Source organism: Gracilinanus agilis, chromosome 6 (genome assembly GCF_016433145.1).
Source record: "Gracilinanus agilis isolate LMUSP501 chromosome 6, AgileGrace, whole genome shotgun sequence".
Lineage (NCBI taxonomy): Eukaryota > Metazoa > Chordata > Mammalia > Didelphimorphia > Didelphidae > Gracilinanus > Gracilinanus agilis.
This window is the reverse complement of record NC_058135.1, coordinates 76,622,182-76,635,105: the sequence shown is the minus strand read 5'-3', so window position 1 is coordinate 76,635,105 and position 12,924 is coordinate 76,622,182. Positions and strand designations below refer to the sequence as shown.

Sequence of the window (12,924 nt, the reverse complement as noted above, 5' to 3'; positions counted from 1 at the left end):
CTGAATATTCAGACTTTTTATGCTATAGAACACATTAAAACTCCCCCTCTTTTCTGATAATCAAAATCCTATACTTCCTTAAAGACCTATCTTAAGACTTACTTCTTCCTGGAAGATTCTCTTGATTAACGCTCACTCCATATTTGTCTTTCTTTCATTTTATATTCTTCTAGTATCTATGGCCCTAACATATTTCTCCTGTACTGGTTTATGCACTAGCCCTTAATTATCTAGTGATTTCCAATATGGTAAACTCATTTCTTCCATTATAGCAAAAGGTCCAGTAGATACTCAATGAACACTCTTCAAGGGAAGATTAAACCAGCAACAAATGCTCAATTATGCTAAATGTTTCTTTTCTAATTCCATAGACAATAGCCTCACTGAGTGTCTAACTAAGATCAATCGAATGGATATTGTCCACCTAATGGAAACTAGCACCATGGAACCTCTCCAAGAACGTACTAGTCGTAGTTATGCAGAGATTGAGCAGACAATTGCACTGGACCATAGTGAAGGTAATGTTTCTTCTTTTTTTTCCCTCCTTTTCCTTTCTGAAATTAATCAAAGATTTCAATTCCGAGTTCTAACCAATTAGAAAATTTCAGATTCAGAAGGGATGACAGGGATCATTTAGTCTAATCCATAGCTGTGGAGAAACCTCCTCTGTGACATGCCCAGCAAGTGACTATCAAGTCTAGACTGAAAGTTCTGAAATGAGGAAAAAACCTGCTACATCTCAAGACGCAGCCCATTCCATAAATGAATAGTTCTAATTGCTAAGAATTTTTTTATATCAAACTTAAGTTTGGCATTTTAAAACTTGTATTGTTCCTAATTATGTTCCTTGGGGGCAAACATAAACACAATCACACAGACTAATCCTTCTTTGCTATGACCAGCCCTTCATATATGTAAAAAGTACTTTCATTTTTTGAAACTAATTCCATCAGGATTTCTTTACTGTGAAATGAAATCTTTTATAATGTAAATCTCTCTCCTGTTTGAAGTCTGTGATGGATTTTATAACAGTAAAATGGCTACCTTCAAACAATGTGATCTTACTTAGAACATTTAATTTTTCAGAGCCAAAGAGCTTAGCAATAGAAAAATGCTACTGCCTAGAAAAATCGTACAGTCCTGGCTTTACTATGTTGTCTATGCCTAGTAGATGAGGAAGGCTGAGCATTATGGCTAGGAGAGATCAAAGAGCCCCCCTCCTCCAAGTTATGGCTAAACACAAGACAGTTTTTTGGCAAAGAAGAAAATGCTCCATCCTTCTTAACTGATAAAAGTGACCCAATAAAAGGATTCTTAAGTACTCTAAAGTCGATATTGATGCAAATAATACAATCTATTTTTAATCTTCTTTTTATTAATATCAGAATATTTTGGAGAGTGTGAGTCAGCTTGTCTGCTAGTTAATAGCTCTAAATATCAAACACTGCCTTTTTTTGGCCCTAACCTTAAGGAAGTAAAGAAAATAGAGACACTTTTCAATTAGTATTTATTTAGTATTATCAGATAATTATCAAAATCGTTGATCAGTGCAGTTAGAGCTCCAAGTACTCTCATCTTCAAAGTCCATCATAACAACTATAACCATAATGTTCGTGGCACTTTGTTTAAACAAAGTGTTTTATAAAAGCTCATTTTATGAGGCACAGTTTTGACTAAGATAATACAGGCCATCATTACTAGCACCAGGAAATATTTAAATCTGGGTGCACAGTGAATCCAGCTAAATAATTAATGTCAAATTAAAACAGGAACATCTCATGTTTCAGATCATCATAAGAGATGCTCTCTAGGATAGTTTTAACATCTTCTAATAATTATTGATTTGTCATCCTAGTCCCAGAAAAATCCAAAAATGGCCCCACTCAATGGACTTTTCCTCTCCTTAACCAGAGGAGAGACAAAAGCTACAAGTTAACATTGTTTCACAGATGATTTTAGTTTAATGCATATAAAATCCTGTTGTATTTGTTGATTTCAAAGGATTTGAATTGCTTAAACAAAATGCCATTTTAAAGGTTGTGCTCAGGCAAAATGCCTTTTGCACATAGGTTAAAATAATAAAAGAGTCTATGGCTAATGCAACCACAGAAAAACTGTCCAATGTTCCAGTGACTATCAATATCAAATAAAGATATAAAACGGGAAGCTATATGTGGTTACCAAAAGTGGGCATCATCCAGCATCATACTGTCCTGTTTTAAGTCTAAATAGTCCTCATTTGATGCTTTCTGGGGAGAGGTTCTAGAATGGTTTGATATTTCTTTCTCTAGCTCATTTTACAGATGAGCAAACTGAGGCAAAATGATTAAGTAACTTTCCTAGGGTTCACACAGCTAGTAAGTATGTGAGGTCAGATTTGAATTCAGAGAGGTGAATCTTCCTGACTCCAGGCCCAGCAATTTCTATCCATTGTAGCCACCTAGCTGCCTGCTTGTCTTAAGATAACATTAGATTAATGTCCTGAGCCCCAGAATATTACATAGTTACCTCAATACAACATAGATTTAATCAAAAGACATCAGTCTAACAACTGGGGAAATGGAAAGTGTTTTTAAAGATGCATGAAGGTGAATAGGCAAATACAAGATATATACATAGAATATGGAAGGTAACATCAGAAACACACTAACAAACTGATGGGACTAAGAAAAGTGGGTCTTGAGTCTGAAAGGAATACAGGGAAACTGAGAGGCAGAGGTGAAAAGCAAGAGCATTCCAGGCGTGGGAAGAGTCAGTACAGAGGCATGGAGATAAGAGATCATGTTCAAAGAACAGAAAGAAAACTAGTGTGACTAAGAAAGCCCAGAATGTGCTATGAGGATCAAAAGAAATAACACAGGTAATGTGCTTTGGAAACCTTAAAGTGATATATGTGTTTGTTATTATTATGTCAAATAATGAGGTTTATATTTGATGCTAAAGGGATCATTAGAGTTTATTGAGTAGGGTTGTCATGCTCAGATCTATACTTTAAAACTCTCTTTAAAATATCAAACTCGGCGATCCAGAAAACCATCTGTAGCTACAAAAAGAACATAATAATCTGCACCATGTTTAGTATGGTGATTCATTCACCAGAAATGGCATAAAAGATATATGACCAGAAAAGGTGAGCTGGTCACATAACAAGAAAGAGAAATGATATAGCCTAAATATTGTGATGATACCCAAGAACCCATTGGGAAGATGCTCTGTTTTCAGAGGAACTTTGGATGACTTGTCTGAAAATATGCAGAATGAAATGCATAGAATAGGGGAACAATTTTCCTGAAATGATTTTGAAAGACATAACAACTCTGATCAAGGCAATGACCAGTTATGACATTAGAAAACTGATGATGAACTTGTTTTCCCCATTCTCTGTTGACAGAGAAATGATGGATTGGAAATACAGAATGAGATACATTTTCAGATTTAGTCAATGTGGTCAACTGTTTTGTTTGGCCACATGCATTACAAGGGAAGGCTTTCATTTGGTGGGGGAGGTGAGAGAAAGTGAGTTAGTGGGAAGTAATAGTGATACACTTAAAAAAAAGATAAATAAAAAAAAGGTTCAGAAAATAAAATAAACAGGCCAGTTCTGGTACTAGCTTGTTAAAGGAACAGAACATCTCTCAGTGGTGGCATAATGAGAGATGTTTCCTACTATGAGTTGGTATCTTTTCTGATGCCTCCAAGAATTTGCATTTTATTCTGAAAGTGAAGTATAAATTGAAGAAATAGAACTGGGGGCAAGCTCAAAAAAATAATGTCATAGGTATTAGCTCAAAATAGGTATCCTGGAAGTTTTGATTCCTTGAGATATGCAAAGAACAAGGAAAAATGTTTGTACAAAAATATCCATAGCTATGCTCTTTATGGTGGCAAAAAACTGGAAAATGAGGGGGTGTCCCTTGATTGGGAAATGGCTAAACAAACTGTGGTATATGATGGTGATGGAATAGTATTGTGCAATAAGGAATGATAAACTGCCTGATTTCCATATGAGCTGGGAAGACCTCCATGAACTGATGGGGAGCGAAATGAGCAAAACCAGAAGAACACTGTTTACAGAGATTTAAACACTGTGGGACGATCATATGTAATTGACTTTGCTACTAGCAGCAATGCAATGATCCAGGACAATTCTGAGGGACTTGTGAGAAAGATGCTACCCACATCTAGAGAAAGAACTGTGGGAGTAGAAATGCAGAAGGAAAACATTTATCACTTGTTTATATCCTCATATGTTTGAGGGATTTTGGTTTTTAAAAGATTACTATATTACAAAAATGAATAATATGGAAATAGGTATTGATTGAATACTGTACATGTATAACCCAATGGAATTGTTTGTTGGCTCTGGGAGGAGGGAGGGAAAAGGGGAAGGATAGGACATGAATCATGTAACCATGGGTAAATACTTAAAGACAAAAGAAAAAAGAGAGAAATGCAAGGAATAGAGAAGGTAGTGATTAAATATAGGAACCATGAAGATCATACTATTAAAAAAAATTAGAAGAGAAGCAGGCCATACACCTTTCATAGCTAGGGGCCAACACTTTATTTTCCATTTTAAATTTTCTCTTTCTTTTCCCACCCCCTTATTCAGAAGGCAAGAATAATAAAATACATTATAAATAAATATATATATATATACATATAAATAAAATTATATAAAACAGTGATGGGCCTGCAGGCCAGATGAGGCCCCTTGAAATGTTCTATCTGGCCCAACGACATTATTCCTAATCTGACGAATACAATGAGTAGGATACAATACAATGAAACTTCAAAAGAGTTGCTTTATTATTATTATTTTTAACCCTTAACTTCTGTGTATTGGCTCATAGGTGGAAGAGTGGTAAGGGTGGGCAATGGGGGTCAAGTGACTTGCCCAGGGTCACACAGCTGGGAAGTGTCTGAGGCCAGATTTGAACCTAGGACCTCCTGTCTCTAGGCCTGGCTCTCAATCCACTGAACTACCCAGCTGCCCCTGAAAGAGTTGCTTTAGAAAGACTGACAGATGAGCATTTCCTTTCCTTTGGCCCCCTCTTTAAAAAGTTTGCCCATCACTGGTATAAAACAAAATCCCATGTTTTAAGGAAGAAAGGGAGGGCGGAGAAGAGGAAGACAGAGAGAGATGGAGGAAGAGAAGGACATGTGGAGAGGGGGAGAGACAGAGAAAGACGGACAGAGAGACTGATAGGGATAGAAAGAGACTTCAATTTGCATTGAATTTATCAGTTCTTTGGAGGTGGATGTTATGTTATATCATGTCTTGATTAGAGTTCTTAAGTCTTTTAAAACTGATTATATTTACAATGTTATTTTTGTATAAATTATGTACTTCTGATCACTCTACTTTTTATTGGTTTATACAAATCTTTCCAGTCTTTTTTTGAACTCATTCTCTTCATCATGTCTTATAGCACAATAGCATTATATGTATTCTTAACCAAATAAGAAAAAGAGACAATTACAAAAATTAAAATAGATAACTGTTTATAGGAATCTGAAAGGCTTCTGCATAGATAAAATTAATACATTTAGGACAAGAAGGGAAATGGTCGAATAGGAAAAAATATTTTTATAAGATTTCTGTGATAAAGGTTTGTTCTCCAAGACATATAGAAATTTTAGAGATATATTAAAGACCCAAAAGCCATTTCCCCGGGGCAGCTGGGTGGCTCTGTGGATTGAGAGTCAGGCCCAGACATGGGAGGTCCTAGGTTCAAATCTAGCCTCAGACACTTCCTAGCTGTGTGACCCTGGGCAAGTCACTTAACCCCCATTGCCTAGCCCTGTAACAAATAAAATTAATATAGAAGGATATAAATATATATAAAGATATTAGGATTAAAAAAAGCCATTTCCCAATGGATAAGTGGTGACAGGAGATAAGCAAGCAGTCTTCAAATGAAGAATTGCAAACTATTAACAACCTATTGAAAGCAATTTTGTGCAAGTATGAAAGCAAAATTGCGTGAGAATGATTATTCATATTGTGGTACAGGAATGTAACGAATATAATAGAATATCACTGTGCTGATAAATGTGGTGAATATAGAGAAGTATGGAATGAGCTGCATGAACTAATGCAGAGAGAAGTAAGCAGAGCTAAGAAAACAATAGCTCCAGTGACCACAATGAAAATGGAAAGAACCCCACCCCACAAAGTGAATGTTACAAATTTAGGAAGAATAACCCTAGCTGGAAAAAAGAGATGAGAGGACCTTCCCACCCTTTGCGGAGGTAGGAGGTCCACAAGTTGTAGCATCCATGTTTCTGAAAGAGGTTCAAGCTGTATCACAGAATTCCATAGTGCCCCCCAGAACTCTTAAGGGAGGGGACAGTTAAGGGCAGTTGGAGTCCTGGTATAAAAGCCAGGTCACCCCTCTTGCAAGGAGCTGGACTCTGCTCTTGCCTCTGAGCAGAGGGACAATCTGTGTAGCTCTGGACTGGGAAATTCAGTCACTGACAGCCAGGGGCTCCTTTACTAGCTAGCCACAAAGATAGACCTTCAAGTAAGATCACAGTCTACCTTCGGTTTAGCAGTTTAGGTTTTAGAAGGAAGATTATTTAGGGGCTTAGATAGGAGTTCAGCCATTCAATATATATTCCCCCCTCAAACCCCACCCCATCCCCGAATGTGTTGCTAGCCTGCCTTAAGCAGATTTAGCCAGATTACCTTCCCTCCTCTTTCCTTAAACTGATTCCCTGTAATCATTAAATTCATTTAGTTTGTGAATGATAGAGCTTGTATTCAGATAATTTGGGGTGATACTCACATCTCCCATGAGCCAAGTTCCTCTTTCTAGTGACTCTGAAGTTGACCCTAGCTTCAGAGCCAGTGGGCTGCTCCTTAAGAAATCAAGCCTCACCTATTTCTATCCTGTGGGGAAATAATACATACAGAGAAAGATATTATCATAAGGGTTTAGTCTCTACCATTACCAGCTTGAATCCTGAATTTACCTAGCCAGTTCTAGCCTCCATTGCTTGACTGAAAGATATCAGTAACTGATTTTAACAGCTCACTGTGTGGGGGTGGAGGAAGATTCTACTCCCTCACTTTAACCTCTCTCATCCAGTCAAGTTTACCTGCTTCTCCTCTGATCTGGTACTGGGGAGAATCCATTGCCATCTGACCCTAATCCTATAGTTTGGCCAGCCAGCCTAGGATTTTTTGAACCTGAGTTCAAAAGTGACATCATGGCTAACCCTCTTAATAGAATGCTTGTCATGCTGGGGAACACTTCAGTGCTGCTTTACAGTCTTTGGAGAGGATGTTCAAACCTCTGGCTTGTTACAATTCCTCAATTTTTTATAGAAGTTTCTCATGACAATGGCTGACCATACCCCTGGGAGAAGCTCTGGCCTATGTACCATCAGGGATGGCCATGACAGTATCATTCTATGGGGCTTTTATGCTATTGGGGAAGTTTTTAAGTTTTACTTTATTCTGTTAACTGATTTCCAACTGATTCCAGTGTTGGGGGAGGTGAAGGAGTACTTCACAGGCTCCTGCCCCTCCCATCCAGTCAAGTTTACCTGCTTCTGCTCTGATCAGGGGCTGGGGGAAATCCATTGCCATCTGACTCTTATCCTACAAAGTGTTACACATTGCACATATTTTCAGACTTTTTCAAAGTATTTCAATAATTATGTTGATGTTTCCCCTCCTTTTGGGTCTCAAAATATTATTTATTATATGAGATTGCTGTCTTAGAAGGAAAGTTGAAGAGATATTGGGGAAAACAATGATGACAAAGGAGTTAATGATTTCATACACAATTCTCTTTTCTTTGTACTTGTGTTTATTTTTGATTTTTTAAGTTCATAATATAGTTTTAAAAGATTTATTCCAGAGAGATTACAGAATGGTATGGAGAAGAATTTATAGAATGAGAATGCAAGGAAGTCTTAATAATCTACTTGGATGCTGTGTACAAATCACTGATCCATTAAAATAATAACTTATTCTGAAAAGCTTAATGTCAAAAGAGCTGGAAGACTCCCTGCTGATTTGAGACAATTATATGTTTAGAATGTCCATGATAATGCTGTCTAGTGTGATTTTCTTTTATGATGTTACAATGTTCTCTCTTTCAAAAATGAATATAATTATAATAAACTATCAAGAAAAAGAATAAACTCAATGAGAAGCTTTATCTTTTCATTCCCCCCCTCTCTGGTAGTAATGAATCTTGGTTGTGCTTTCCCCTAACTTTTATTCAGTCACCCTTGTGGGTAATGACAAACATTTGTATAATAATTGAATAGAGCTGGAGGTGTACTATGTTGGGATGTTGTTGGGGTAACTTGATAAAACCTTTATCACATTACTACTATAGAGCTTAAGTAAGCACTATAAGGACAGGGCAGAGACAGATGTAGTGGGATTTTTTTTCTTTTAAAGTTGTATACAAACAAGGAGTAATTCTGTAATCCCTGAGCTCTGGAGTTCTGTATTGCAGTAGGGGCAGAGCTGATTGGGTGTCCACACTAAGTTCAGGTCTCATAATGAGCCCCTGGGCTGGACAGTGAGGTGGGAGAATGGGAACATAGGGTAGATGATAGGGTGATATGGAACAAGGCTTTCTAAGGAAAAGGTAGACAGTCAGGTCAGAATCTATAACAGCCAAAGCTCCCATGCTGTCAACAGTGGGATTGTGTCATCAGTGACTTCTATACTCTTACATCTTTAGTGAGAGAAGGATTTCTACTAAAAAAAAAAAAGAACTGTGGAAAGCCAGTTATGGTTTATGAACATACACCAAGTGAGCACTCATGACCAGGATGTGTTATTGTAATCAAATATCAGTTATAATAGCACACATTTAATTATATTCTTGATTTTTGCTGTACTGTGTGCTAGTTAAAGGTAAATGATAAGCTTTTCTCATAGTATTACTTTTTTTTTAATCCTTAACTTCTATTTTAAAATCAATACTAAGTATTGGTGCCAAGGAAGAGTAGTGGTGAGGGCTAGGCAATTGGGATTAAGTGACTTGCCCAGGATCACACAGCTAGCTGCCCGCCATGGTTTTAGTTTTGTACAATTTTGTCTACTGTTAAGAAGACAATCACTTCCAATCTGGTATTACCTTACTTCTATCAACTCATACTACAATCCTCCATCTACTCTATAATCTAGACAAATTGGACTACTTGCCATCCCCTGCATGTGCCTCATTTTCCCATCTCCATGCAGTTTACCAAGCCCTGCAGTTTCTTTGGCTCTATATAAAGGGAACTTCTACTCATTATTTAAAGTCCAACTGGAATACTACCTCCTCTAGTGCTTGGATTTCATGTAACATTTTAGGGATGAAAATAAAAAGCACTGTGTAACTGATGCACACATATATTTGGAACTATAATTATTTGGGAATCTGTTCTTTTGGCAGAAGTTCTGTGAGGTCAGGATGTACCTTATTTAAAGTTTGGATCTCCATGCACTCAACACTGTGTTCTACACACAGATGCTTAGTATTTTTATGTAAATTTAATCATTGAACCACTTTAGAGAAACCTTAGTCATGCTGTGTAGAAACTGCCATTTCTAAGTTCAGTAACTCAGTTTCTTTTCTTATTCATAGGGTTTTCAGTACTGCAGGAAGAGATGTGCACCCCACAGCACAAGAAAGGAGAGCAAGCTGTTTCTAAAGAGCAAGAGCCATCATCTGACCATCCTCCCATTGTCTCTGAAGAGGACATTTCTGTTGGCTATTCTTCCTTTCAGGATGGTATCCCTAAAACTGAGGGAGACTTGACAGTGGAAGAGCTTACTCAACAGACTCACAAAGAAGGAGTGCAAACTGAGTTCTCAGGGAAATTTGAAGATTTAATAGAAGAGTCATCTGTCGACCACCAGCAAGAATATTTGTAAGTATCAAGAAAAAGTTTATTAAGCACAATTTTTAGAAATGAACTTATAGAACTATCTTGATAAAGGGAGCCATTGGACTTTGAGTGGGGGTGACAAAATCAGACTTACACTTTAGAACTCTGTTATTTCTAAACAATCAAAATTAAAGGTGGCCCAAAGAGTAGTTTAGGATGCATGGAGATGTGGGGAAGGCATAGTAAACTACAACCTTTTGACTTTTTTAATAAAGAGTGGCATAAAAGACTTTGTCAAAGACATGAATGACCAGATGAACTGGTCAGGGTTCTATTGGGTCCCATTGCTTATCTATAAAGCACCATGCTAGATCCTGGGGTTGAAAATACAGAAGTAAGACAACCTCTGTTCTCAAGGAGCTCATATTCTATTGGAAGAGGCAACACACATACAAAGTTCCAGCTGGAAATCAAATGAAAGTTTCTCACATTACTTAGGGTTCAGTGGGAAAGAAGGCAGACAGTAATACCTCTTTATGTTATTTTACCTGAAAAAATTTTGATAAGGAGCCATTTGACAGTATCAGAGACTTTGGTGGTAAAAATCAACTTTTCTGAATTTTTAGCAGTTCTGAATGTGTCCTCCTCAGTCAGCAAGAATTGTTTCTTGTTTAAATAGTCATAAGCAAAATCTGTTTATTCATAGGGTGTTACCATTCCCTAGGCTTTTGGGTTTGTTTACTTGCCCATCAGTGTTGGGAAAGAAGTGGCAGTGGTAGAGTCTTTCTCCCTTAGGATTGCTCCTCTCAACAGGACCCAGGCTGAAAAAAGAACTATTAAATATTAACATTAAATATTAAGTCAAGATTAATATAATGAGAGGTAAACCTCTGGTATATTGGAAACATTCTCTTGAAAGACCTGTCTGAACCAATATTTATCTAGCACCACAAATTGTTTCCATTACCTTTGTTCTTGCCAAAGCTGATTTATCCCCAGGCTATGAGTTTGTAGTCATATATTTTTAAGAGAGAATAAGCTAAAACATGTATCAACTTTAGTTTCTTATTTTAGGGTCTGTATCCACCTTACACAATAGTTTATCAATTAGCCAATCCATTGGCAAGCCTTTATTAAGTCCTTAGACATTCAAAAAACATTTATGAATTATCTCTTATGTTCTAGGTGCTGTACAAGTCCTAGAGATACAAAGAAAAAAGGGAAAAAATAGTTGCTGTCTTCAGGGAACTTACATTCTTTTTTTAATATTTATTTAATATTTATTCATTTTTTAGAAAAGTTAACATGGTTACATGATTCATGCTCCTACTTTCCCCTTCACCCCTCGCCCCTCCCCCCCCACCTCTGGCCGATGCACATTTCCACTGGTTTTAACATGTGTCATTGATTAAGACCTATTTCCAAATTGTTGATCATTGCATTGGTGTGGTAGTTTCAAATCAAGATCCCCAATCATGTCTGCCTCAACCCCTGTATTCTAGCAGTTGATTTTCTTCTGTGTTTCCACTCCTGCAGTTCTTCCTCTGAATGTGGGTACCATTCTTTACCATAAGTCCCTCAGAAGGGAAACTTACATTCTAATGGAAGAGACATCCTACCTATAAATTGGAGCAAAGAAGATTAGTACAGAGTAGATGGAAGATAGCCTTAGAGAACTGAAGGAGTTACCAGGAACTGGTATATATATATGCAATTGTTATATGTTATATGTTATATGTATATAACAATATAGACAATTGTTATATTATATGTATATAACAATTGTCTCCTTTGTGCCAGGCAATGTGCTAAGTGCTGGGAATAGAAAAAAAAAGGCAAGACAGCTTCTTCTCTCAAAGAGTTTACAATCTAATGAGGGAGAAAATACAAAGCAATCTATGTACAGGATAAACAGGAAACACTTAACAGAGAGAAGGTACTAGAATTAAGAGAAGTTGAGGAAGGCTTCCAATAAAATGGGATTTTAATTGCAACTTAAAAGGAAGCCTAAGAGATCAGTAGGTAGGAGGAGGGAGAGCATTCTTGAGCTGAGTCTTAAAGGAAAACAAAAACCAATGATATATGTTCAGCCAGGTTGAGGCAAGGTTTCCATTCCATAGGGATTATGGGCTATACACATCACAATGTGCCCCTTTCTCCTTGCTCTAAATTTGAGGAGTCATGGATAGCTCTCACATAAATAATAAATTGAAGACAAAGGATCAGGTCCTAGGATTAGTGCTAGCTCTTCTTTGTCAAGCTCCTTAATATCTTTTCTGTTGTACCATGAATAGGACCAGTAATGTCTTTTAAGAAAGCTACAATAATAATAATCACTAGCATTATTATTTTAAAGTTGGCAAAGCATTCTACAAAAATTATATAGGTATAGCTTCAATGAAAGCAATTCTGATTCCCAGAAACATACATTTCATATTTCAAATGACACGTGATCTCATTGATTTGAGTACCCTATAGATTGAAATCCCACCAGCCAGAAGCTCCCCTGCTCGTCTTTTATCAATATGGCCCACCCTTAACTCTACCTTCCACCACTGCCAATCTTCCCCCCAATACCTGCCTTCTTTTTCCTTTCCTTCCCTTCCACCCTCTTCTGGTCAGAGATTCTCCTTTGAGGATCATAATATACAACTTTTTTACACAATCCAAATTCTGGTGGCTACAATCTGTAGATTTCTAGCACATTCTCTTTTCTTCCTCAATGAGTTCAGTATCTGTCTCACAATAACTTCTTCCCATCTCCTTCCTTTACTTTGAATAAAAATAAAATCAACCTTGCTCCTTCTGTTTTAGAAGGTTGGATTTTATAATTCTCTATAAGTTCACAAGTGTTTGGAAAATCCCCCCTTCTTCCTAGGAAGCTCAGATTCCGGAATTCTTCCTTCAGGTCTTTAGTTAAGAGCACATGACATCCATGTGCCTCTCCCTCAAAGCAGGCATCCTAGGAATGTATATTAGGGTATTGCTATGAATATACGTAAGCTTCTTGACTCCTGACCTCCAAATCTCGTTCCAATCATACCTCTGATACTTTCCATTTTTTTCCAAAAAAGA

At 37.1% G+C, this 12,924-nt stretch overlaps 1 protein-coding gene across 2 annotated transcripts in view; it reads left to right on the top strand.

Moving 5' to 3' along the window:
- ANK2 (ankyrin 2) overlaps positions 1-12,924 on the top strand; it is a 308,584-nt gene that overhangs the window by 277,406 nt on the left and 18,254 nt on the right. For both annotated transcript variants that reach the window (XM_044681396.1, XM_044681395.1), the window contains 2 exons: positions 372-518; positions 9,606-9,891. In XM_044681396.1, coding sequence (XP_044537331.1) covers positions 372-518; positions 9,606-9,891 — 433 coding nt within the window. The remainder of the gene's footprint in view (positions 1-371; positions 519-9,605; positions 9,892-12,924) is intronic.